The sequence below is a fragment of the Bactrocera dorsalis genome, chromosome 2, assembly GCF_023373825.1.
Source record: "Bactrocera dorsalis isolate Fly_Bdor chromosome 2, ASM2337382v1, whole genome shotgun sequence".
NCBI classification, from domain to species: domain Eukaryota; kingdom Metazoa; phylum Arthropoda; class Insecta; order Diptera; family Tephritidae; genus Bactrocera; species Bactrocera dorsalis.
The window spans coordinates 93,790,317-93,817,374 of record NC_064304.1 but is presented as its reverse complement, the minus strand read 5'-3'; the positions used below and the strand labels follow the sequence as shown (position 1 = coordinate 93,817,374).

The 27,058-nt window shown below is 33.3% G+C and overlaps 2 protein-coding genes across 2 annotated transcripts; one reads left to right on the top strand and one right to left on the bottom strand.

Annotated features, from left to right (window-relative positions):
- Nucleotides 1-959: 959 nt before the first annotated feature.
- LOC105230849 (hypothetical protein) lies at nt 960-8,268 on the bottom strand. Its single transcript, XM_011211843.4, has 3 exons — nt 7,961-8,268; nt 6,586-6,739; nt 960-1,726 (listed from the first exon to the last, which is right to left on the bottom strand). Exons 1-3 carry the CDS (start codon nt 8,107-8,109, stop codon nt 1,364-1,366), a joined length of 666 nt encoding a protein of 221 aa, XP_011210145.1. The 5' UTR covers nt 8,110-8,268; the 3' UTR covers nt 960-1,363.
- A 13,037-nt stretch (nt 8,269-21,305) lies between these two features.
- On the top strand, nt 21,306-25,437 carry LOC105230848 (uncharacterized). The gene is made up of 4 exons (XM_011211842.3): nt 21,306-22,689; nt 22,751-23,383; nt 23,443-25,104; nt 25,163-25,437. The coding sequence occupies exons 1-4, from the start codon at nt 21,579-21,581 to the stop codon at nt 25,330-25,332; spliced, it is 3,576 nt and encodes a 1,191-aa protein (XP_011210144.2). The 5' UTR covers nt 21,306-21,578; the 3' UTR covers nt 25,333-25,437.
- The last annotated feature ends 1,621 nt before the right edge of the window (nt 25,438-27,058 follow it).

Genomic DNA, 27,058 nt, shown 5'->3' with positions numbered 1-27,058 from the left:
AATGGGTCGCTATTCACTATTCTACAGTTCGCAGATTGGGCAGAAGATCGTTTGACCGAGGATGGTCAATTTTACCGAAAAATCATCTTTTCGGACGAGGCTCATTTCCACCTCGGTGGTTACGTTAACAAGCAGAATTGTCGCATTTGGAGCACAGAAAACCCGCACGTAATCGTCGAGAAGCCAATGCACCCAGCACGAATCACTGTATGGTGCGGATTTTGGTCTGGTGGAATCATCGGTCCATTTTTCTTCGAAAATGAAGAAGGAACCGTAACCATCAATGGTGAGCGATAACGCGCAATGTTAACCGAATTTTTCTTCAAGCAAATTGAAGAGGAAGACTTGGACAACATTTGGTTCCAGTAGGACGGCGCTACGTGCCATACAGTAAACGCTACACTCAATCTTTTACGCCCTATCTTCGAAATTTAAAATTTTGTATGGCTCTCCTATAAAAGTGAATAGCCTGGAGCAAAGATTATAAATTCATACATTCTCTGATATCGGCACAAAACACTGTCCATATAATTTTAATAAATGATATCTTGTTAACAGACCTTAGTGGGGTACTTTCGGTTACATAGACATGATTCTCGTGCGTCTAATACTCGAAACTATCTTTAAGTTTACTTCACTGAAATGCCCTCCCTCCCCAAGTACCATAACAGTAACAATGGAAATACATACATATGTAGAAATTTTCAAAAACAAGTTTTTTTTTCAAATCAAATCATCAAACCATCTCGTAAGCACAAAAACATGAAACACTCACTCACTCTATTATTTCGCTCAAAATTCGCATTTTGAGTGGATGTAGCACTAATGTGCTCAGTTAAAAGGACCAATCCAAATATTTTTGTTTCATATACACTCCATACTTACTATATACATGCTACTATGTTGATGTACATACATACATATATACAATAATTATCAATAAATAAAAGATTCGAGAATTTTTCGACGTTTATATGTATTATAATCATAAATTAATAAAAAAATATTATTTAACTAAATAATGAGAGTATAAGAAAGTATCAGAAAATTCAGAAAGCGTAAAATTTTCGAAGGTGTGTCCTTGTTTACATATGTACATATGTATATAATTAAGTACAAACGAACATGTGGTACATACATAAATTTTGCTAGTTTTTGGCTGCTAAAATAAGGACATAGAACAGAGTAGGATAAACAAGAAAGAAAAAATGAAAATATGCATTGCTCTTATGAGTATCTGCGTTAATAGATTAACATTTTATATGATAGAAAACATTTTTGGTTTCACTCCAGCAATTTCGTGCACGGCTGCACACACCATTTGCTGTACTTCCTATGCAAACATATCAAAACAATTCCACATTTAAATGCGCAAGTTTGGATTTGTATAGCGGACGTACTTCAGCAAGGCATCGTTTTCCTCGCACACGAATGGTTTCTTGTGATGGCAGGCAACGTCGTGCCAGTTGACGCCATCATTGTAGAATTGGTTGAGCAGAGCCAAGCAATTTTCGGGAGCACCGTTCTGTTTGTATTCACGGTTGTCGGGCTGGGGCAGACCAATACCGCCGCTTGGCGACCAATCACCCTGGGAGCGCTCGGAAGTTGGAGCCAATTTTTGCAGAGTAGCGGTCCAGAACCAGCCATTGACGTTGGTGGGCTGCAAATCGGGACGGTCACAACCCTTGAAGTCACAGAGACGACCACTGGTCCAGATATATTTCACCTGAAATCAAAATAAAGTGGTTGTTGTATACTTTTGAAATGTTTTAAGTGTAAATTATTGCTTAGATATATGTACATATGTATGTATTTGTATATTTACATTTATAATTTAAAAATAATTATACCCTCAACAGAGTATCGATATTCAATTTGCCATCCTGAAAAAACGTCGGATTGCTATAGTGTCTTGTCAAACTAGTAGATCAGAGCGCAGTTTTTTTCCAGAAAGCTTTTTTTGACAAGAAATCTTCACGAAGTTTAGCATCGAATTATTATCATAAATAATTTCGGAAAAACTATTCAGATTATTCAGAGTTTTAGCATAACGGATTTTTTATTCCTTTTTATGTTATAAAAATGTACCTGGGAAGGGTACTATAGCTTCTTGTTAATACATATGTGACTTAAAAGGCGTTCACTCATGCGCGCATAAAGTATATAAATGGTGCTGACACCGTTATCCATTGGCAGTGCGTCTAAGCCAGCCTAAATTTTAGTAGTGTTTATAAATATGCATTTATGTATGTATGTATGTGCCGTTTATTAATTGTTAGTCGTCAGCTACCAACCTATTGCATTGTAGACGAAAAAAAACACAAAATTTTCACGCCAATCATACAAAGAACCAAAACAATAAACCGTTAAAGTGGTTTGATCGGTTAAAAATGTGCTGGCAATAAAAAGCTTAAACTAAGCTGACAAAAAATTAAATGCCAACAACAGCTTTGTTGTGTGGTGGAAAGTGGCATAGCAAACATGTTAAGTGGCTCATTACTGTCAAGTAAAATACGGCAAATAAAATAAAATAAAATACGTTAAATATCCGACACATAATTCATAAATAATTTTTGAATGCCTCTAGTAGCTTACTTGCATTTACAAATGTGACCAAACAAGTTCATGTGTGTGCTTAATGTATATACATATACATTGGTATATATGTATGTATGCAAATATACGACTCGTCCACATGTATGTATATGCAGTTGTTTGCAGTTTAAGCCTCCATTGCTCGTGTTGAGTTAATGCCTGCGCCGCCACTACCATTGACATTCGGCTTTAACGGATCACACCTCAGTCATAATATAGTAAATATTTGTTTTTCACTTTCTCTTACACGACATATAGCAAATCAACAACAACAACAGCGATAACGATTTAAGCAACAATAAACAAATAATAACGGTGTTAAGTTGAAGGGCCAATCAGCCGTAGAGAAGCGCGGAAATGCTTATGACAAAGGCAGTAATGGTGTGCAGATCTCATACATATGCAAGCAGTTTTGTATGTATGTGTGTGCTTGGCGGCATAAATTCATGCTTTTTAACATTGCTTCATTTGGTTATCGGTCGCTGCAGCGTCATATGGCAGTGGGCAAGCCCTTTTGTGGTGACACCAATTAAGAAGAAAGTGAGTGCAGATATGCAGTTTGGATAGCATGTGTATAAGTATATAGGTATATACGGTGTATATAAGTGCATATACAGAGTGTTAACAGCTTTGAGCAGTTTGCGAAATGTTTTAAAAGGATGTTCGCTATTTGGAAAAAATCAAATACTCTGTGGTTTCCCAATAAATGTACATTTTGAGGAAGGTGTTCAAGATATCACATACACCAGAAATATATTTTTTTTAATGATGAAATTACGCCTGACTATATTCCTATATATACATATGTATGTATATATATTTCACATAGTTCTGGTCAATTTAAATAACTAATAAATAAGTTCTATTTTTTCTATTCTAATAACAGCTGTATTTAGAGAAATGTCAACTCATGAACAGCTGACTAGCTGTAATATATGTTATTATTTGAATTTTCTTGGCACCATTGCAAAGTACTTATAAAATTCTTTTTTTTTCTCAACATTTAAGTTAATGTAATTTTCCAAAATTTTATTTGTTGTTAAATATTCAATGAGTTTGGTCGTCAAAATTGTTTATGGCAGTAAGTATCAGCTCGGAAAATTATCAGATGTCAAATTGTGCTCTCAATTTTCACACTTCTGAGTATTTTGTGTGGAGAATAGCATTTAAGCTGGTTGTAACGAATACTTTTAGTCATTCCTTTAACATTTTTTGTTACTAATTTGTATAAATATTTATAATGTAATGTAAAATTATGCCAACTAAAGTACACTTTAATTACGTTTTATACTTTACTTTCATTAATTTTTATTTGCATTGCACTTTTCCTGAAAAGATAAAACTCAACCCAAGAGCTTCCACATTTACGACTGTGAACACCAATAATACCTGATTACTTTCAATTATGCATATTAGATAATTTGCCACACTTACTTCCTCTTCCACCAAAAGATTGCGAAAATTTACATTAATTCCGCACTGCATCATTCGTTTAGTGCATTTTTTTGCTTTAATTAAATTGCAACATTTTACGTGTATCCTCAGCACTCAATTAACCATAACACTGTTTGTTTGCCACACGGTTTCGCCGAGTTTATTAACGATGTGGAAAATTAGTTTTTCCCAATCGCAGGCCGGCAACTAAAATCATACGAGCATATACATAGATATATATGCCTGCATATAGACATATATGTATGCATATGGGCGCATAAACCGTTATGCATATGTTTTGGTCACAGCAAGCGGTGGCACCAGTTGGCACCGGCCAATTGCTTACACTTTGCACATTTCGTTGCCGCGCGAAAAACTAATTTTCACATTGAACTTTATGTGTTGAGAAAACTTCAATTATAACGGCGTTTGTGTGAAATATTTTATTCATGTGCGTCCATAGCAATTTAGCGTGGCAAAATGTTGAAATCATTAGCATTTCGGTGGAAAATGGAGATATAAATTTGTAAATATGTAAATCTGTTTTTTATGAGTGCTAAAAAGTTGGCGTGTCTGCATAAAATGTGGAGATTATTATATTTTAGTATTGCCATTAGCAGACCGAGCATCTGCAAATAATTTATGGCAATGAACTTCATTTTATATGCAAACTGTATTTTGATTGAATTTTGGTGTATTTATGAATTTATGATTTAAATGTTGTTGAAAGCTCTATTAGTTGTCGCTATAATTTTCGTGCCCTGATAGTGTTCTACGCCCACTCAAAATTTTTATTGATTTCCATACAAGAGAGTAAGTGAACAGCTCATTAATGTGGTCTAAAATCAGTCTCCTTATGTTTATTTTATAACTGTTGCTAGTTATGTTAGCCACTCTCCGAGGTATCTACTGTATGCAATACAAGTAGTTTAGTGAAAAAAATAGAAAAATATAGAGTTCACACTACTGCTAACTGCTTTGGCAGTTTGTGGCATGCGTCTTGGAACATATGAAACATATGTAGAGGTCTTGGTGGCTTAAATAGTGAAGCTCATGATTTTTATGAGAACCTTCTTTAAGTGTGGAATATACTCTAAGGTGTTAGAAAAACAGCATGCGACAGTTTCAAAGGTGAAGTATAGCTTATACTGTTGTTGTTATAGTTGGCAGTCATTGGCTTGATAAAAATCTAGGTCCGTTTCGGTTACGTAGACCCGACTGTTGTGGGTAGAGTTCTTCGTAGTGAACGTTTGGTATATTATTTTTTTGAAAAAAGTGATATTTCATGCACAAAATACACTATAGTTTGGAGATTATGTTGAAATGTCAACAAGAATTTAATTAAAATCAACTGTGTGTGGCACTAGATATCGTTAATTGCATATTATAAGGTTATTACTGGCTGTAAATGTGCTAAAAATGACCTACATTTAAATACACGTAATATTTTCAAGTAAAAAAGTTTTTAAGCGAGCAAAGTGCGACTTTTTTAATTTTTGAAACACTTATTTGACCCATTCATTAAACTAACACTCTTGAATAATTAACTGCTTACATTCACACATATATGTATATGCATCTTTACATATACCATGATAAAATTTGAAACAATTTGCCAAGTGCAAACTGTGCGAACTCGTACAAAATAAACATATTTAACTAACAAAATGAAAAAAAAATCTGTAATTGTGTTGATATAAAAGAAACACCAACAATTGAAGTGAAAATGAACTGCCGGGTCATATGTGTGTTAGAAATGAATGAGCAGCTAATAGCAGCTGGCGGCTATAAGCAATTATTTATGCAGTAACCAAAATTAACACTCACAGGTTTTGTAAATGACTGTGAATAATTGTATTGTTTGGTTTTTTTTCGCTTTGACATTTCTTTTCTACAAAACTCAGGTTGCGCGTTGACAACATTTTGACAGAGAAATGTATGCAAACCTTCATTGCGTTTGCGCTCAAAGGTGTATTTCGACAATAAGTTTGTGTGTAGGTAGCGCCATTATGTTTTATTGGTTAGGCATGTGTTTGTTTACAGCTCCAATTGGGTTTCACTTTCCACAAAATACTTTATTTACATACAAACTTTTACTTTTGTTAAGTGCAAAATTGTTTTGAGTTGCAAATTCAACAAGACGAATTGGTAATACTCATTTGAGGTGAATATCATTGACAAGTTCGCTTCAAAAGTCTTTTGTGTTTAGAAACGTAAGCTATGGCACTTGCCACTACTTAAAGCAAATAACTTACTTTAATACGTAAAGCAAATAAAAATGTTTGTGTAACGTATATGAATATGGCAATTAATTATTTAATGCTAATTGAAAATATTAAATATATTTTATGATTGTCGAATTATTTTTTTTATTAGTCAAAAGGGCATATTATTTATTTATGCATATATAACACAATTTTTGATTAAAAAAACCTTTTTTATATGTTATAAGATTAAGTATTAAGATTATTATAGGTATATCGCATATATTCTTAGTATATTGCGTATATTCTTTTCTAAATATTCATAACAAGAAGTTTGCAGTTATTTACTCACGTTTTCGTTAACCACGCGTTGTTTAATCCATTCGTTTTCTAAGCTAGTTTCCAATGAAACCAAGTCCATGCAACGTCTGCGACAGAAGTTTCTGCCTGTCAACCAATCTTCTTCCACACCCTTCAATTGTGGGTCGCGCCACGAGAAGAAGTAGCTGCGGAAAAGCAATAATAATTATATATATAATTATAATATATAATTTGTCATAATAATAAAAATAATAATACTATTATATTTAATAAAAAAATGTCCTTTATAATTTTTTTAAATTAGATTTGTTAAATGAAATTTATAAAGAAGAAATGATTAATATAAAAAAATCATGTATCAACATTTGGCAGATACTGGTAAGCGCGCCTATGAGCTTTATTTTTAGTTCTCTATTAAAAAAATATTTTTTAAGAGAAAATTGCTTTCCCTCGAATAATAAAATATTGAATAACAGTTATACATAATTAAATTTGAAATTAATTATTTTTTATACTGCCTAAAAAGAATGATCAGAAAAATTAAACATTAACTTTAAAATTATAACATAATATTTAATACATTTTTTTGCTGTTTTATGTTGTAGTATTTCATTTTTGGTTATAAAATGTAAAAAAAAGTGAGAAAAAATTTTCTGGATTTGGGTTCTTTTTTATGCATATAATTTTTTAGTCCAGTAATTTAAGCTTAAATTAGGTAAGAATCTAGAATTCCGAGGTGAACTTATTGTAATGACTGTACTATTTAGGGATAAAAATAGTTAAAAAATATAATTAATTTACTAATATTTATTAACAGTAAATTGTTTTTTTTTTAATATTTTCACACATCTATTGTTTATTTGTTATATACAATTTTTTTGTTAATTGACATTGTAGTGCTGATAACGTCAAAAAGCTTTTTTTTTAAAAACCAAAAAAGTTTTGTTTAAAACAAAAAACAAAAAAAAACAAAACTAGAATGAATAACAAAGTATAAAACTATGGATGCTGCACTTATTTGTTGTTACGTGGTCACTCAAGTGTTTTTTAAATAAAATTCTTTAAATTAAAATTTTTGTTGAATAGGAAGATCATTAATATTTTTCCAAAAAATTTAAAAGGTTATTTAACTTTATAAATACTAATATTTTCAAGACTTGGCAATTGAAATAATATGTTGGTTCGGCGCGCTTTCGTTAAAATACATATAAAACATTATTTGAGATATTTTTCTCTTTTTTCTATGAAACAGATTTCGTATTGCACTTTTAAATTTGTTCATTTCAAATATCACAATAGAAATATAATTTTTTATAGACACTCAAATATTTTTATTTAATAGTCAAATGGCTTTTCATTTTTTATGCAATAGTTCATCGCCTACATGCTGCAGTGTAGATACTCACCCTTTGCCATCGGGTGTCTTTTCGTGTATAATCCTTTGAGCGCACAATTGTGGATTGGGTGGATCCAAAACGCGTCCATTGGAGAATTGTGCAGAGCTTAAACTAACAATGCTAATCAAGCAAATACCGGCTACGACGAACGCTTTCATTTTAACACTCGTTTATTTAGACGTTCAATATATATTTGTATGTATATTTGACACTTTCGTTTTCGTTATAGTCAAGCGCGAGCAACACCACCACAGCACAGCAGTCAACTATTTGTTATTTACGTACGGGCCGTAATTTTTGAAATGACATGAAATTTTGTATGTCACTATGCTTTATATACCGCCTATCATAGAGACTTTGTGGTGTATTCGGCGAGCAAGCATGGTGAGTGCGTTGCTCTTTTACGTTGGCCTCCAACAAATGTCTTTGCGCTCAATTTGTATTGAGTGCTTGAGATTGTTTTGACTGCTGTCGCATGCTTGCCGATATTTTTCATATTTTTGCCGCTGGCTCGCTTTGAGACATTACGATTTAAGATTATGCGACATGTTCATAACATTGAGTCGCTTTTCGAATGGTGTTCACTGTTAATATATTGCATTAACTGCCCGGACAGACTCAAAAATTATTATTGAGTAGTCCAAAATTATTACTGAGAAAAACCAAAAAAAAATAGTTGGCCAAAACGGTTAAGTTTGTTGCAAATACGTGATTGCTGAGTTGTATTTGTGGATTCGGTTAAAACTCAATAATATATGTATAAGTATGTGTGTAATTTTGTATTGGTATCCTCTTTTGTAGGAGAGTGGAATATTAATTGAAACCGACTTCCGACCTTCTGTGTCTCTCTAGAATTTTCAAAAAATAATTTTATTCAAAAGTTGCGGCAGCGGTGCTCATAAAAAAGTTTAAACTCGGTTTTCTCAAAAATACTATTTTGGAAATTTTCGGAAATATAACTTGCTTAATCTTTAATGATTGATTTGATATTGATAGTAGCTATAAAAAAAAAAGATTTTTAGAATAAATTTTTACTGAAAATTTTATATTTTGTTGACACATATTTATTTAGTTATAAAGAAAAAAGATTATGCAAATAAATTTTTAGAATAAATTTGTACTGAAAATTTTATATTTTGTTGACACATATTTAGATCAAAAATAAAACAACAATAATTTTTTTCAAAGCTACATAATTTTTAAGAAATAGGGAGATATTATTCTTCTTCTTTGTTGGCGTAGATACCGTTTACGCGGTTATAGCCTTGTTTACAACAGCGCGCCAGTCGTTCTGAATACTCTCAGAGCTGGAGTGTTTTTATCCATTCGGATGATATGATCAGCCAGAGTAGCCGCTGTCTTTTAATTCGCTGAACTATGTCAATGTCGCCTGACAGCACGAAAAGGAGTCGCTTTTATGCCGCTGAATGAACCAAAAGTTCCATCAGGGTCGGGAAGGACCACTCCGAGCCGTTCGATATCAAACGAGGTTTCAGGCAAGGTGTTTCCCTATCGAGCGATTTCTTCAATCTACTGCTGGAGAGATTAATTCGAGCTGAATTGAGAAGGCCCAATATTTCATAAGAGTGAAAAACTGCTAACGTGTTTCGGTGATAATGATATCATTGGCCTCAAACCGTCGCCATTAGTACTGTTTTATTCAGATTGGATAAGAAAGCGAAGAAAATGGGTCTGGTAGTGAACGAGGCAAGACGAAATATCTCCTGTCGTCGAACAAACAATCGAGAAGCACGAGAAATTTATATAAGTATATGAATAAATGACAAACCCTTTTATATAAAAAAATTATTAAATGCTAAATATTCAAACATCTGGTTTTAAAGTTCATAAAAAAAAATTCAAAACAATAAATAATATTTTTAAACCAAAAATTTACTTTTATGCTGATATTAAATCATATTAATACTGATCTCCCTTAATTACTAGTGCAAATACAATTTTTGTGCCGATTACACAAAGTTTTAAATTTTGGTCTAAATTAAAAAACATAATAATTTCTTAAAAAAAATGATAGCTTGCTTAAGTATGTTTATATATGTACATACTAAATATAATTATTTTTTTCATTTTCAATAGCTATTCAACCATAGCGCTTCATTTAGTATTCCTACAACAGTTTGTACTCGTTACGAGTACCGGAAAAAGTGTTGTGTTTGTTGTTACGCTTAAAAGTAGGTGCCCTGTATGCAAAGATGTACATATTTTTGAACAAACATACACACATATATACATGCTTAGTACAAATTTAAGCAAAATCACTTAAGTAAATATGTATGTAAACATATGTATATATTCATATAAGTATATACATATATATGTAAGTCGCAGTATTTGAAGTGTCATCTGAGTGTGGAATACCTAATTGATTGTGTGTCACGCTGTTACTACGAGATTTTCTCTCATACGCTTTTGCTTATTTTGGTTGTCAATATTTACAGTTAACTTGAGTTGCTTGAGCGCTACATACAACTGTTATCACACGCCAGCATAAGTTACGCAACTTTTCAGATGATTCGCACAGGTTTTGAACGTTTTTGGTAAATGCATCTGTTCGTATGCATCAAGAGTAATGTGACATAGATATGCATATATGTACTTTGTGTACGTCATGTGTGTATATATTCCATATTTTTGGGTATATGGTATATGTATATATGTATAAAGTAAGTACTTAGTGTTTAGCTTTGGCTATTTGCTATTCATTAACTTCCATTAAAAGCAATCTTTGCCAATTTTGCAAACATTGCAAAAAATGCTTTTACTCCCAAAAGAGGTTTTAGGTGACAAGAAAAACGCTTAAAAAAACAGTTTCGTATGCTCAACTTATTTTAGTACCTAATTATATAAATAAAAGTGAAATGGGAAAAACAAATCTAAGATCAAATGGCAGCAAACCCTATATACTTTCATGCAAAATGTTTGTATGTTTGTATATGCACATGTAAACATAATTAAAGTCATATTTCATTCACAGCCTATTTTTTTTTTTAATATTTTTAAGTTTATAAATTATTATTTCTAGGCACGGAAAGCGCTCAGTTTCAATATCTAACAAAGAAGAAATTTTCTATAAGTTATTTCACTTTTCTCTCCTCAGTACTTGAGACGGTCTAAAAATGAAACTTTTTTAATTTTAAAAGTTTTGTAAAAATTATTCCACCTTGTAAGGCAGAAAATTTGTTGCTATGTTAATTTTTCTCCGTGTAAAGCGAAATGAGAAAATAAATTATGTATTTCACCTGCCATTTATTCACATGTCGATTCAATTATATGATATCACGTACATGAAACCGTTTGTCAGTTGCTGAACCGGTTGCCGGAAAAAATTAAAGGAATCTCCATTTTGGTCCTACTCTATCAAAGTGACGTAATGCCTACCGACATTTATGTACTACACACATTCCAAAACTAGTAAGTATGCACTTTTTAAGTACAGTTTTTTGGTGGTGTCTGAAAGCTTCACAATATGGTGTTTATGATGAAATTGTTTCGTAGGTTATCATTTTTTAATTATTTAATAAGTAATTAAGTAATGTAACGTGGTTTTGGGGCAGACATAAAACTTATATAATTTAATGTTATCAAGAATTTAGCTTTATTATTGGCAAACCTTCCAATATGATTTAAAAATAGTTTCGAGCAAGTGACTCGAATAAATTCCAGAAAAATATTATTTTCCTAAAACGATTACAGGTTTATTTATCGTTGGTTCTATGGCATGTACTCCCATCTTGTTAGCACCAAAGTTCGTCCACATCGGCACACCCTAATTCTGGCATGAAAAAGTTATTAATCATGGTCCTCTAACATTATAGTTGGCTTCATTTTTGAACAAATTTGGATGAAATCTGTCCGAAGAGAACACCAAACAGTGACTTCTTGAGGAAGTAACGACGTCTCAATAATTGCTTGTGGATTATCATCACTCCAAATGCGACAATATCGTTTATTAATGTACTCAAGTTTTTCATTATGAAATGGCTAACCAAACTGAGTATAAATCAAGAATGGCTGTAAAAAAAGATCAACTCCGTAAAACTATTGCCTCATTGGAAACCACTCGTTTAAAAAACTCGCTTTATATACCCCTAAAGACCCACCTAGAGTGCAACATCTCCTTTAATCAAGTTGTAAACATTTGAAATTTTACGGTCTTAAAAAACGCTAAATCAGATAAGCGAGTATATCTGAATGAACAAAATATTAATGTGCGAGTACAACGAATAGTTGCATTTGATAATTGCATTACAAACATGCAAAAATTCGAAAATTCAAAAGTTTAATGAAATTCAGTGATTTATTGTTGACCGCAAACTTATGAAAAGTAATAAATCCCGATGAAACCGATGAATTGCAGTTGAACTCAAAGAAGATAAAATCTGCATAAAAATATTTACGCACACCCATAAACAATCGTACATACATACATTTATAGTATTTTGTTGCGCATTGTGCGATCAAGCAACAACAATTACCCACATACATACATGCATATACATATATCTGAAAAAGAAATCTTAGCTTCTGCTGCTTGTCTACAGTTTGCTTTTCGCGTCTTCCCTGGACCGTGCCAATGTTCATTCACACTGTTTTAACAGGTGAATTTAAAGCGCGTTGCGATGGAAGAAAAATAGCGAAATTTCACAACTGCACAAAAGACTTAAGACACGAACTTGTGTTGCAATGCAGTAGGCAAGCGAGCGCAGAATGCCTGCCGGAGTAGTGGGAATGAATTCACAGCGTTTATTATGCATTTGTTTTTCTTCTTCGCTTATTAAAGGCGCTTTTGAAGTTCACATCAATGGCATGGCATTGAACGACAGGCGGAATGATGCGGCAAATTGTGCGCTGCGGTAGTAAAATAAATACTTATGTATATACAGATATATGTACATACGTACACTGTAGGTATGGCATGTAATAAGGAAAATCGAAATTTTTGTTGATTTGTGCATTTGATAAAGCTTAGCTTATAGTTGTCGATTTGATTACATGACCGACAGATTAAAAGCACAGAGGCATTTTTTTTTGTATTTGGATTACTGTTAGTTTTCGGTGTCAGCAAACTGCGATTTTGAGTTGTAATGGTTAGCTCATTGATATATAACATCGAAGTTTAATTTTCAAGCCCCCAGATAGCAAATATCAGAATCCGTGGACCTATGAGCAATGTTATATTGCTTATATTTGTATTATAATACAGTCTGTCACTCATAAGTAGATTAAAAAAAACTCTTCGGTACTTCTAACATTTCCAATTGATCTAATATAATGGTTGCTATTATACCGGTTAACTTATATGGTATAACGCACAGAATTTCATTTCAAATTATCTTGGAGTTTAATGCACAAAGTGAAGAAAATCACTGCTTGAACTACCGTAGCTCTCATATGTAATATTTAAATATTTTTTCGACTTCCTTAAAAAGTACAAAATGTTTGGCAGTTCTTGTTCTTAACCTTCCCTTTCGTATATTCAAAAAAATTTATCATAAATAGTCCTAGGCAAAGTGGTTCCCAGCAGCTTGCAAGCGCCTGCGCACTACTCAGCGATTTATACGAGAAACTTTTTCAAAACTCCACAGGCAGCAAGCCGATGCTTGAAAAAAGCTTGCTGTAAATTTAATTTCACGAAATTACGAGCAAATATGTACATATTTTGTCTTGCATTCATTCACACGCGTCCAATAGTATGTATGTATGTACAGCAAAGTAAATTTCTTTAACGCCCATTCATGCGCAACGCCCATAGTGGCTACACATCACTGGAATTTTCTTAAGAGACTTATCGCACCTTCGCTTGCTGATGAGTGGTTGTATGCGCAAATGCTGTTATGTAGTTATGTGGGTTTCGATGCTGACACAGATGAATAAGTTGGCTGTTCGGTTGATTTGTTGATTTTGTAAAATTTTTGGTGAAATTGTTTTATAATGACCGATGGCAGAGTCGCATGCTTATTGACCTTGGCGGTTACAGACATGACAAGTTTGTAAAAATCCCGTTTTTATGTAACTGTACGTTGTGGAGTCTGTATGGAAAGTGAATCTCAATGTGTAATGAAAAAATGAAAATGTATTACATGCGCTTACTTGTGTGCATATTAACGCATACATATAAAATACATATATACTAATGTGTGTGTTTGTAATTTATAGGCTGAGACGTGTATATATCAGTATGTACATATGTATGTAACATTGGATGCGTTAACTTGTGCAAATGAATGCACCTTTGAGATCGTCATATTTTATGCTGGTGACGTGAAGTCTTCGCAGTTGTACTTTGCTGTTGTTATTTTTTTAAATTTTTGTACACGAACGTGCGTATATGCATGCCTGTGAAACAGGGAATAAAAACCTTTAAACTTTAGGTGAAGTGCGCAGGTTTTAACATGTGTATGTATGCTTACTTCGCTGTAACAAGATTATTTAGTATATTTATTCAAACTACTTGCACATTATTTTCAATGAATTTAACTGTCGTATGCCACATTTATTTTATGCACAATAAACATTTAACGTTAAAGACTTGTAATGACACTGACAGAGATTCCCGCTAAATTTTTTACATACATATGTATTTTTTAATTTACATACATACATGCATATTTATGTTGAAATTTTACAATGGAGTCCGCGACTGCCAATCGCGAAGACCAATTGAAGGATCGAATTTAAAGTATTTTCTATATAGAAAACTGTGGTGGCTTAACGCTGATTTTATGAATAAGCTCTTCATATCCATGTTAAAGCATTATTTGTAACTATAAAATTTAGTTTTCATATAATTTCATTCCCTCCCCATGTAATGACCGCTTGCAAGGAAACGGAGATACTTTGGAGAAATTGTGCTACTTGGAATTTTGAATATGAGCTTTCTGTATAAAAGATTTCGAAGTTTTAAATTGAGCTAATTATAAAGGGTGATCCATTTCGAGGTTCCTACATTTTAAAGAAAAAACACGGATAGCTGAACAAAATTTGGCTCTAAAACGTCGGGTCTCTTTGAAACTTAGCGATAGAGCCCATAGAGCGAAGCGATGTCGCTTTGGAAAGTTGAGAGGCTTCAGTACAACAAAAGCTGTATTTTGAAGTATTTTTAATTTATTTAAAATCCGCCAAGTTGCATTTGCAGTATTTTTCTAAAATGAAGATAAGTTCCATAAATATTCGGGCGTATCTAATATTTTGTTCCGTCTAAACTCTGCATTTTCACATTGTTGTTGGTCTTAGGTTAGGTTGGCTTAGGTCTTTGGATTGATCAGTAATCGATAGATCTCAATTGGACAAATATTCGTCTCATCTGTTATCATAAATTCCTTAAAAGTTGATCACCAGATCCTCATAAATCGATCAAGCGTTTTGAGCTCACCACAAGGCGGTTAATATCAATCCCACCCTCTTCGCTAGGTTCGCTAAAGGTGTGTCTACCGAGATATTTTAGTCTCACTCTGGCAAAAGCAGGGCAGTAGAGGAGGAAGTGACGCGATGATTCCACCTCTCCTTTCACCATACAGCTTTGGTAAATATTGTTCGACAGAATATTTCAGCGTACCGCGTGTAAACCTATTGGACAGTGTTCGGTTATAACAACCACAATTGCGACGAGATTGACTTTGCTACGACTTTGTTGGTCTTATTTTTGCTAAAATATTTTATAATATACTATTATATAGTATTAAGTTTATATTTTTGAACAAATATTCCAAAAATGTATTAGTGCACTCGTTTTAACCCTTACGAAGCTCAATTTCATACCGTACGTTTATTTGTATGTATATATGTAGATTCAAGCGGACTTCACACGAATTACAGTCCCTCATTTACTGCGAATATACAAATATGTATGTATGTAATATCCGCATTACTACATCAATTATGTGTTCATTATCAGGCTTAAAAAATTTGGCTGGTGCTATTTGCAGTATTGTTTGTTAAGCGCTTGCGAATTGCGCCAATGACAAGTTGGATTTCATTCGGAAATGCGAATATTTACCCGCATATACGATTATGTGGCTTGTATAGGTAAATAGGTTGCATGTACTTAAAATTATTTACCGACGTCTGTGTTGTGTATATCAAGCGGGCAAATAATGCAAATATTTATTTTGGAGAAAGTGGCAAGGTGCCTATGGTTATCAAAGTGCCTTTGTTTAATTGCAAAAAAGTATACATAAATGTTGTTGTTGCGATTAAAATCGTTTAAAACATTGTTTTTGGAAATTAACTGTGCAAATTTTGTAATAAATATATAAAAAAATATAATATATATTATATCTATATGTATATACATATGTCTGTATGTGGTTGAGTATTTTAGCTGGATTCTGTTCATTGATAACTTTCAAATAATTGAAATAAAACTTTGAAAGAGAATTATGTCACATCAGCTGTTTACATCTAACTACAAATTGCATAACAATATAGAAATAAAAAAAGTTAGCAATTATAATAATTACGTTGTTTCGTAATTTTCTTAATTGCTGACATAAACCTGGCTTACTTCTCAAATCTCTCTGCGAAATGGGTCAGCATGAAAAAGAAATACAAATAATAATAATGTTTTGCAATATTTATAGCTGTCAAAATATCAAAATTTTCAATTGCATGTAATGTACATTACTTAATGATGCTAAAATAAAAATAAGTAAAGCTTTACACTTCAAAAAACAAGTGCAAACAAATTTTGTTTAAATTATGAGTTTGTTTTTCAGCGAGAGTATGGGTACTACAAGCTACGATTAGCATTAACAACTTCACTCGATAACCATCATAACAGTTGTAAGTGGGTGCTCATACTTTTTAATAAATAAGGCCAATTGTTTATTCAAAAAGCATACGTACAAACTTTTGAAGACAATGTACTTGAGTATACGCATAAATAGACATGTGCAATAAGCTATGTGTTTTAACCGGATAGTACATAGATGTATTCATACGAAATGTTATTTATACATATACATAAATTCTTCATACATGTAGGTTGTAATTGAGGTCAATGCCTGAGTTAGGTCAAAATTGCTCTTAAATTAAATAATTCTTCGTTTTGATGCTGTCGAATGGGAAAAATTGGAATTAGAACGCATAATAGGCTTTCAGAACATTTTAGCTATAAATATAAACGTTTTTTTTTAGCCCGAAGACACCTTTTAATACCTTAAAATTTAATTCATAAAATATTCAGCCCAGAAAAGTTCCATAACAACTTTTTTCGGTATTATAGTTAAATGTCTGGGTTTTTTTTCGAAATTTGAATGTTTTTCATACCTCAATTTTCATATCTAAAATTACTGGATGAGCCTGGATACCATTTGAAATTAATGGGAGGGTTAAATTCTCTAAAAAAACTCTAATTATATTTAAATAGTGTTTTTATTAACTCTTTTACGCACAGTCTATATAAAAATTGTTGTTATAAGAGCACTTATTAGGGAAATACAATTTTTATCATATTAGCTTTTGAAGAGCCCCTGTAACTTTTTCTACTTTTCTATATTTTTCCACATGACCATAAAATATTTTTTCTTATTTTTTATTTTATTAGAAGGAAATTTAATATTGGAACTATATTTCAGTAAGTTTTTAACAATATATGTTTTAAGTTTCAATTTATTTTTATAAAGAATTGTTTTGAATTTTTTTAAATTTTTTATCATGAAAATTTTGCTTACATAATTCTGAGTGCGAGCAAAGATATTCCACACTACCAATTTAACTCTTGACAGTTCCTCATTATAGCGTTTAAGATTAAAAGAAGATTTGTCAAAGAGACCTGTTTGTGTTATGTTCAAATACTTCATGTAATTAATAATTAAAAATTTTTCAGTAATATTTTAATTATACTTTTTCGAGCCACGTGATTGCGAAGTTACGAGAAAAATTTATTGAAATTAATTTTTACAAAAAGACAAAAAATAAAAATCTCAGCATTTAAAATTCTAAAAAAATTTAGTTCTATTTTCTTTGTTACTTGGTATAAATTTTTGTATATTTTTTTTAATTACATATATTATATATTGGAGCTTTTTATATAAATGCGCATTTCGATGGTCCATTAATAAGCCCAATATATAACTTAAACCGAAAAAAATCCTCAATTATATTACCCACATTACAAACCACTACTTATACTCGTAGTATAATACATATGTATGTACATATGGAAACACGATTTTAAATACACACGCATTTATTTATCGCGGGTTCAGATAAAGGTGAAGTTTAATTTGACAACCAAAAATGTTTAAATGCCCCAAACTATAAATTTTGTATGCAAAATGACGCTGAACATACAGATTTCAGAGGAAATTTGTGCGAGCAAATGCTTGTTTGCGTACATACATGCATACATACAAACGCTTATGCAAACATGAGTATGTACTGCAAATATTGCAATCTTAGCGATTATGCACTCACTTTAATGCTTTGGGTGAGATTACGCTGGAGGTTGTTGACTGAAATCGCAGCCTGTGAACTGGCGACCAAAAAATGACCGCTTTGTGTACGGAGGAAAATGTGTACGTAGGTATGTTAAACTGAATTTGAGTGAATAATCGTTTAAATTTGCTTTAGTTACTGGCCGGTGCAATTTTATTTGAAAAAATATATATGTGTGTATTTAATACAATTGCACTTAAAACTTAATTTGTCAGAAGTTCAAGTATATGTGTTTATAAACATATATATAAGTCATACATAATATAATATATTTAGGAGGCATCAGAACAGTGCAATTATGTATAAAATAAACTTTAAAAAGAATATTGGAGACTGGACGTCGCATTTTATCTGAAAATGTGCCATAGAAAATTTCAGTAAAGATTAAACAATTGCTTAGAAACCATAATGCCAAATCTACTTATTTCCATAAACAACCTGAAAAAACAGCTCGAACATATGTATATAAAAGCGCCACCTACAACCCACTGTCCTCGCCAATTACTAAAAAAATTAAATCTATATACATATGGACATATGTATGTATGCAATCTGAAATAAATTCCTATATACATAGTGTTGAGCTACTCAAAGATTCCATATTTGCGAGAGGGCTATATTTTTCACATTATTCAATAATAATTTGGCAGCAAACATATTTACTTATACATATTTGAAAAAGTACAAGAGTATACCAATGCATACATATATGTACGAGTATAAGTATATATCTGATTAGCATGCAACTAGCAAATCATTGGCAACATATCAGCAACTATCAACTGCCGAAATAAAGAAATAAAGTAGCTACGGGTTATATTTTTATGTACATAGGTACGTGTTTATAGTCACTATAACTTTTATTGATTATAGGGGTTACGATCACATGATATAATATGGTGACAGTCGGAAACCTTGGCCTCCAAAGCCAAAAATGTAGAAGTTGGCCCGACAGAGGCATGGATTTTTCTAGATGTTTTGGCGTACTTATATTTATTGCATTTGGTAAATATTATTGAGTGACGTATAGAACAAGCAACTGGTATAAATGTAATAAGCTGGTATAATTAAAAATACGCATTCTTGCTCTTATATCGTTTATATAGCCTTAATGAGGTATCCTGTTGTTCCTTCATCCTTACTTATATCATTTATGTTTCGTAGACATATTTAACTACGGCTATGTTACGTAAAACAAAACCAATTTTATGGTCATATAAGCTTGAGAGAATGTTTGAGCCGATTAATATATAAGGCTCATTGAAAATTGGATCCAAATAATTCGAATGATTTCGTCTTTGGTAAATAGTGCTACAGTTTGCAAATGATTGAAGTTGGCTGTGGTTTATGTGAATTGTGTATTTTAATACATTTAAATTTTACATTATTATATTTATATTATTATTTTTTAAATAAGGTTAAGTGGACACACTACCACTAACAATTCAAACAGCGCTTTCACACTTGCGAACATGACAGATATAGCTATTTATATTGAACTCTCAGTTTTATGTACATATTGTACCATATATATAATTATTCTCAAATAAGTCACTGCGCTTAGAATGGTATAAACTTTCATCTACGTGGAGTGAACGTACCATTTCGTGGGCTGGTACGCACACATTTCCAAATAAAATACATACATAAATTTTGTTTTGACTTCATAAGACGTTTTAGAATTCAATCAATGTTTCAATTCATGAGTATTGTACTTAGTTACTTACTGTTAAGGTGTTTACTTGAATGAGTGTCTGTTTACGAACCAGCTTTTGTGTATAGCATATAATTAAGAATTCGGCGGCTTCCTCAAAAGCTCCAGAGGTTTAAATTTATATATATATGTATGTAGGCAGATATATTCATAACACAACAATTGAAAGTGCTTCATTTCCGGTTGATCATGAAAATGGTCGTAAAAACAAACGCGCGTTCCTTCCTTCCTTCTGCTTTGGCATCAGTGTGTTGGTGTCAGTGATGATGTCATAGTTTTTCTATACAAAAGTTTTAATCGAATAATATGAGCATATCACGGGTTAATTATGGAATTTCCGAGGTACTAATAACATTGCTGAATGTAAAAATTTACAGTTTTAAATTTTTTCGATACATTTTATTCTGAGGTTATTTCGGATTGTGGTTCTTGGAAAAAAATATTATTTGCATAAACATGTTTTGCTTCTTTTTGTTTAAAATATACATATATAACAATTTGTTTTGCTTTTGTTCCACTGAGCTTCATTCAAATTAGTGTACATACGATTACTTGCCAAGTGTACTTAACGTGGTAATAATGAAGTTCATTGCTAAAAAAAACTCGATTTCACAATTTCAATGTTATTCAATAAAAATGCTTGCTTTTGCATAAATTTGCACATAAATAAAACAATTTAACTAGGGATCACATGACACAGCAGATTTGGATAGTCTCCAAATCACGCGTCCTTTTAATTGATTCAAACGCCAACGCGTGAAGGTCAAATTGATTTGAACAGAATAATAAAAAGTTTAATTTTATATAAAATTATATTACTATACGTATACAAAGCGTCCGTGAACAATAAAATTATAATTTTCTCTATTTTTGCAAGGCCTTACGTTACGTAAAGATGACGTAGAAACATAGTAATAGGAAAAGAATTTTTATCACTTTAAGTTGGCTATTTACTTTAATAGAGTTCTTCATATCTACGTATAGATCAATATAAATTTCTTATTTGTTTATGCTGAAATACGGTTATTGTAAAAACTTTTATTGGGATAACAATGTACAGATATTTTTAGACAATTTCAACAAATTAATAAGAGTGTGGCAAGCCTTGATATTGCCATCACATAAAGCTGAGCTGTTTGGCACATGTATGTCGATAAAGCAGTTGACCATAGCAATTGACTTTTAAGTGGCATTTTCACAAGTTTTACAATTTGATTACAAACTAAACAAATAGTTTAAACCGTGAAATAGTGCTTATATTATTAAATTTAAAAGATACTTTTAATCGATTAAACTACTGAGAGTTTGAAATATAATGAAATAGAGATAAAAATAATAATAATTCTCGTGTGACGGATATGACAGACTACCTAACACGACAAGAAATAAATATATATACTTACATATACTTTATATCGAAAGTGGTGCATCTTTAGAAAATAAAAGTGCTGAAAAATGGGGCGTCGCTGTTGTGTAACTGGCTGCAACTCTACCTCGCGCTTACCGGAACATCATGGTGTCACTTACCACTCGTTTCCCTTGGATGCAAACATACGTGCTATTTGGCTGCGTAATACCCGGCTTAGCTCAGAACGACAAATTACCAAAAGCGTGCTTGTGTGCTCGAGACATTTTCGTCGTATTGATTTCCAACCACAACGTAGTGGAAAGTATTTACTTAAACAACGTGTATTTCCCACAGTATTTCCGTGGGGAAAAGTCGATCCAACACAAGTTGAATCTGATTTAGAAGACCTAAAAAATAATAGCATGAACACATCAAGTCTTACAAATCAATCAACGGAAGATGCTACAAAAGCAACAGTAGAAGCCAAGGTTGCACAAATAATGGCTGAAACTGCCGAACGTAGCGCAGCAAAAGCTAATGCAAATGCCGTAAAAGATGATGTTGAAACTGCATCTCCAGTAACTACGCCAGTTGCTGCATCGCCGGCGGCTGTAAAATTTGAGCCGGTCACATCATTCAACCCCGGTGCACGATTAGAAGCACAAGATTTTGATGGAGTATGGCATGCAGCGCGTGTGGTTGAAGTGGACAATGACGACAGAGAAGTGCTAATAAAATTCGAACGTTCTGGCAAAGTAAAATCGGCAGTTGTCGGCACAGAAGAGTGGATACCCATGAATTCAACGCGTTTGCGTCAAAAAGTTTCCACAAAACCAGTGCCAGTTTTTGAGCTGGAAGAAAAGTGTATGGCACGTTGGTCGGGGCCCAGGAAATTCCCTGGCACAATTAAGAAAATACTCGGAAATGATATGTATGAAGTACTTTTTGATGATGGCTATGTTAAAAATGTACGAGCAGTACATATTAATAAAATATTACCATTGGATCCAGAGTTACAAGCACCAATATCATCATCGCCGACTATACCAAGCACTCCACAGACACCTTCAACCAATTTGTCCGACACATCAGCACTAAAAACTCCAAATACCGAATCGCCATTACCAGTGACATCAAGTTCAACAAGTGGAAAAAAGCGAGCTTCGTCTGGTTCTCGAAAGGATTGGCCTTTACTTGATCTGGCAAATTTGGATTTATGTAAGCCAAATGGTGGTAGCATTTATAAAAAAAAATGTACTAAATTATTGTTTTTTTTTAGCTTCACTAAATTTACCGGATATTCCAAAAGACGGAGAATGGACATGCCATTGGGTGAACGATCAACCAATTGGAAAAGAAGGTTATCTTATTGTCGGTGAGCACCGAAAGCCCACAGTAATCGTTGAAGATTGGCGTCTGCCACCTGGCTGGGTAAAACATATGTATCAGCGTTCAAATGTCTTAGGCAAATGGGATGTCATATTAGTTACGCCCGGTGGAAAACGTTTCCGTTCAAAAGCTGATTTGAAAATTTTTCTTGAGGAGCAAGGCCAGGTGTACAACCCCGATATATATGATTTTAGCATTCATCGACGTCGTGCAAAGGATATAAACGCCTATGTGTATACGCCTGATTATACACCACAGCCGCCCCCAAAACCAAAAGCGTTAGAAACGACAATTGCCGCCATGGATGCAGCAAGTGTGAAAGCAGCTACAACAGCACTTGCTGTCAGTACTTCACAATATATTGAAACACCCGTGGCCTCAGCCGAACCGCCAGCAGAACTGATGACGCCAACTTTGGCGAGAGGTTCTCCTTTGAAAGACGTCACAATGGATATAATAGACAATGCTGACACCGTTTCAGGACGTTCCGTGGATGCTAATTTGCCAGCAGAAGATGGTTATGGTAATTATTTGCTTTATATTTTAATGCTTAATATAATATACCTGTGCATTTATTTTTAGCTTACATTGGTGGACTAAAGGTGCAAATAATCAACAACCTTTTCCGTTGTCCCCAAGAGGGCTGTTTGAAAAACTTCCGCAAGGAAGATCACTTGCAAATCCATGTTAAGCACTACCATCCTGATTTGAATAAGCTTCTGGGTTCGTGCCCAAAAATGCTTGATCTGGCAGAAAAACGTACACATACCAAACCAGACCAACATGAACCTGCTCCGCGCAATCAAATTCCAAATCAGCAATTTTTTGCTAAGCTACACCAACAAGATTTACTACAAACGCGCGCACATAGACGCAGTGCTGGTACACATGCCGTAACCACTGGCGGTATTCCTCAGTCTACGGTGACTACCACAGATTTAAAATGTGAAGCCGATAACAAGATGGAAACAGACGCCGATGCAGAGACTTCACAAATATCTGTCGGTCTCAATGACACCTTGCTTAATAGCTCGGCACAAGATAGTCATAATACTACAGCGGTAGAGGCTACTGTAGCCACTTCAATTACTATGGATGATAGTTTGTCCGACATTTCGGGCATACCAATCAAACGTTCGCGCATGTCACCAAATAAGCGTACCCTGGGCTCACGCAAAAGCAACCGTCAGCGCACCACTAAGCGTTACTTGACAGCGGCACAAACCTCAGCAGGCACATCTTTGTTACCGGTTGTCACCGGTGATAATAGTTTTGGTGTATCCGAATTCGAGGAGACTCGCCACTCCTTCAATGCCACTCCGGACGCAAAAGTTGTAGAGGTTGGCAAGAAACGCAAATCCTCTGGCGCGCCAGTCACATCAATGAGCAGCCTCGATTCACCGGTAACCGCTGACTCGGGATCGTCATCGTTCCCACCGCTATTGGCGCCGGCTTCTAATGAAACTGATGGTATAACAGGTGTAACCAGTGTAAATAATCCGCAGTACATAAAGGAAAACGGCGAAATAATAAAGATTGTTAGCATGCGTCAAGAGGAAATAATAAATTGTTTATGCTCATACGGCGAGGAAGACGGTTTGATGATACAGTGCGAACTGTGCTTATGCTGGCAACATGGCATTTGCAATGGCATCGATAAAGAGGTGGATGTGCCTGAGAAATATGTATGTTATATTTGTCGAAATCCCCAACGTGGTCGCGAATCAATGCGTTTCAAGCACGATCAGGATTGGTTATATGATGGAAAATTACCAGTGGCCAATTACCACATTGCCAATCCAAATCTGCCAAAACGTTTCGGATTTTTGAAGAAATCACATGTTCTCACTGGAAATTTGGTCGAGTTAAATCGCTTTATGCATTCGTTGCGCGTAAAAATGAATATTGTCAATAATCGTTGTCATCCGAAATTGTATTTGTGGGCTAAAAAGTGGGAGGAAGACATAGCACAGCAAAGTATCAAATCCGATATAAAATCCGACCAAGATATTAAAATCGAGGATGCCGAAATCGGCAGTAAAGTGTTGAGTGCAAAAGTGTCGCCCACTAAAAAAATTAAATCGGAGCCCACTACACCTACACCAGCACATCCCATTCCCAATATACCACAACCGGAAGCACCTATCGATCCAGTTGAGTGTCAGCACCGATTAATGGAGCATATTAAAATACAACAGAATTTGGTATTGAAACGTTTGGACGATATTGAAAATGAAATAGATGGTTCGTATATAATATCTTACTTCTTAATTGCTTGTGTTAACTTTACCTTTATTTACAGAACTGGAAAGTCAGGATGATTTAATCGATTTAAAAGACGCCGACTATAAGAGTACGAAGGATGTTTTGGCCACTTTCATCAAAGAGTTGGATGTCATGAAGCAACTAGCGAAACTAAATGCTTTGGAGAATACAAAACAAACAATGAAAAATGCCGTAACAGCGAAGTAACTTCGTGTTCGACAAGGCGAATTCGATTCGTAGAACTTAATTCAATTTGCAACTGTTTACAATTTTTGAAATTATATCGATAATATACATACATATATAAACTTACATATGTATTTCCTTTCCTTTGTTTAGGTTAGTTAATATTAAATGAAATAATTATAATATATTTTGATTCCATATATTATATTTTGTGGCTTTCATACGTTTATTATATAATTAAAGGGTCTAGCTGATTATTTTCGTTAACACTTTCAATATAGGCGTCATAATTTTAATTTGATAAAAGTTTACGGTATATTCGATACCGGTTTGCTATTAATAAAAAAATAATCTGATTATTAATTGTAAAAATTAGTCCATTTCATTGAGATTTGTTTCGGCACTTCTGTTTTTTATACCCAGCGTACAACTGTTTTTTTAAGACAGGGTTGTTTTCCATGTGACCAAGATTTTTAACATATCGCTGATCACTTTAAAAATATTAGAAATATGGAAAATTTAAAAAAGCGGTTCAAACGGGTCAAATTCGCCATCTCTCGAACGGTGATAATGCTTTACTGAGCTCTGCCTGCTGTATTAAGGTAATCTCCTACCTTCCAGATTTCACCCCGACATCCTTCATGCATCTAATCTCTGTCACTCTCAAGCTTTAGAATCTCGTGGAAAAATCCATTGATTAGATCTTTAGTAAGATTACTTTGATGCCGACCGATGATTATCTGCGCCTAAACAAGATTTTTGTAATCGCTATTACCTACAATTTCCATCCTTCCGATTAATTTAAGCACATACTAATATGTAAATCTTCCACCAGTAATGTATACCGAATATATTGATTTTGATCTCTCCGATTGATTTTAAAGAGCATGTACCAAAAACAGATACTGATATCTATTGTTCGGTTTCGCCCAAACTTTGGCGTTCCTTAATTGTTTCTTCAGAATATACAATTAGGAGAATAACTAACACTAGCAAAAGTGAAGCCAGTAACATTTTACATCTTACCAATAAAATGTGGAATTTTAGTAAATCATTTTGGTATTTTGTGCTAGGACTACTATCAATTCACCAAATGCAGGTATGTTCTTTTTAACCAAATGTGAATTGCTTGAAAAGCTTACTATTATGGCGCGCATTCGATGAAAATTACTTTGTATAAGCATACAAAATTTTCAAAATATATATTTTGAAAGCCAAAAACAAAAAAAAAAAAAGCAAAATACTTACATTTTAAGCAATTTTCGCACTCAACGCGTAATATTCGATAGGATAGCATTTCTCGTATCATAATATAAATTCGGCATACCATTATAAACCCGATGATAAACGAAGATCGAATGCAGAAATAATAGGAATTTTATTGTCAAAATAAATCAATCTATTTGACTTTTTATAATTTTGAACATTTTTACATTTTATAAACCTTAAGTGTCGGCAAAAGAATGCGATCCTGGGGTAAGACCTGTGCCGGCCGAGTGCGCATCTATGTAGAGTTCGCACATAAGTAGATGTTTGCTCGTAATTGGCGGTCTCCATTGTATAGTGATCAGCGGCTGAATATGAAAGTGATTCCAGTTTGCGAACTCTAACTAAAATTGAGCTACTAATTCGCATGCGGAAGCGACTATAGCTACAGTTTGTGGCTTAGGGTACTCATATGTATTCGCGAATTATACTAAATATCTTGTAATTTATGCACATTTCATTAAATAATAAAGTTCAAAAA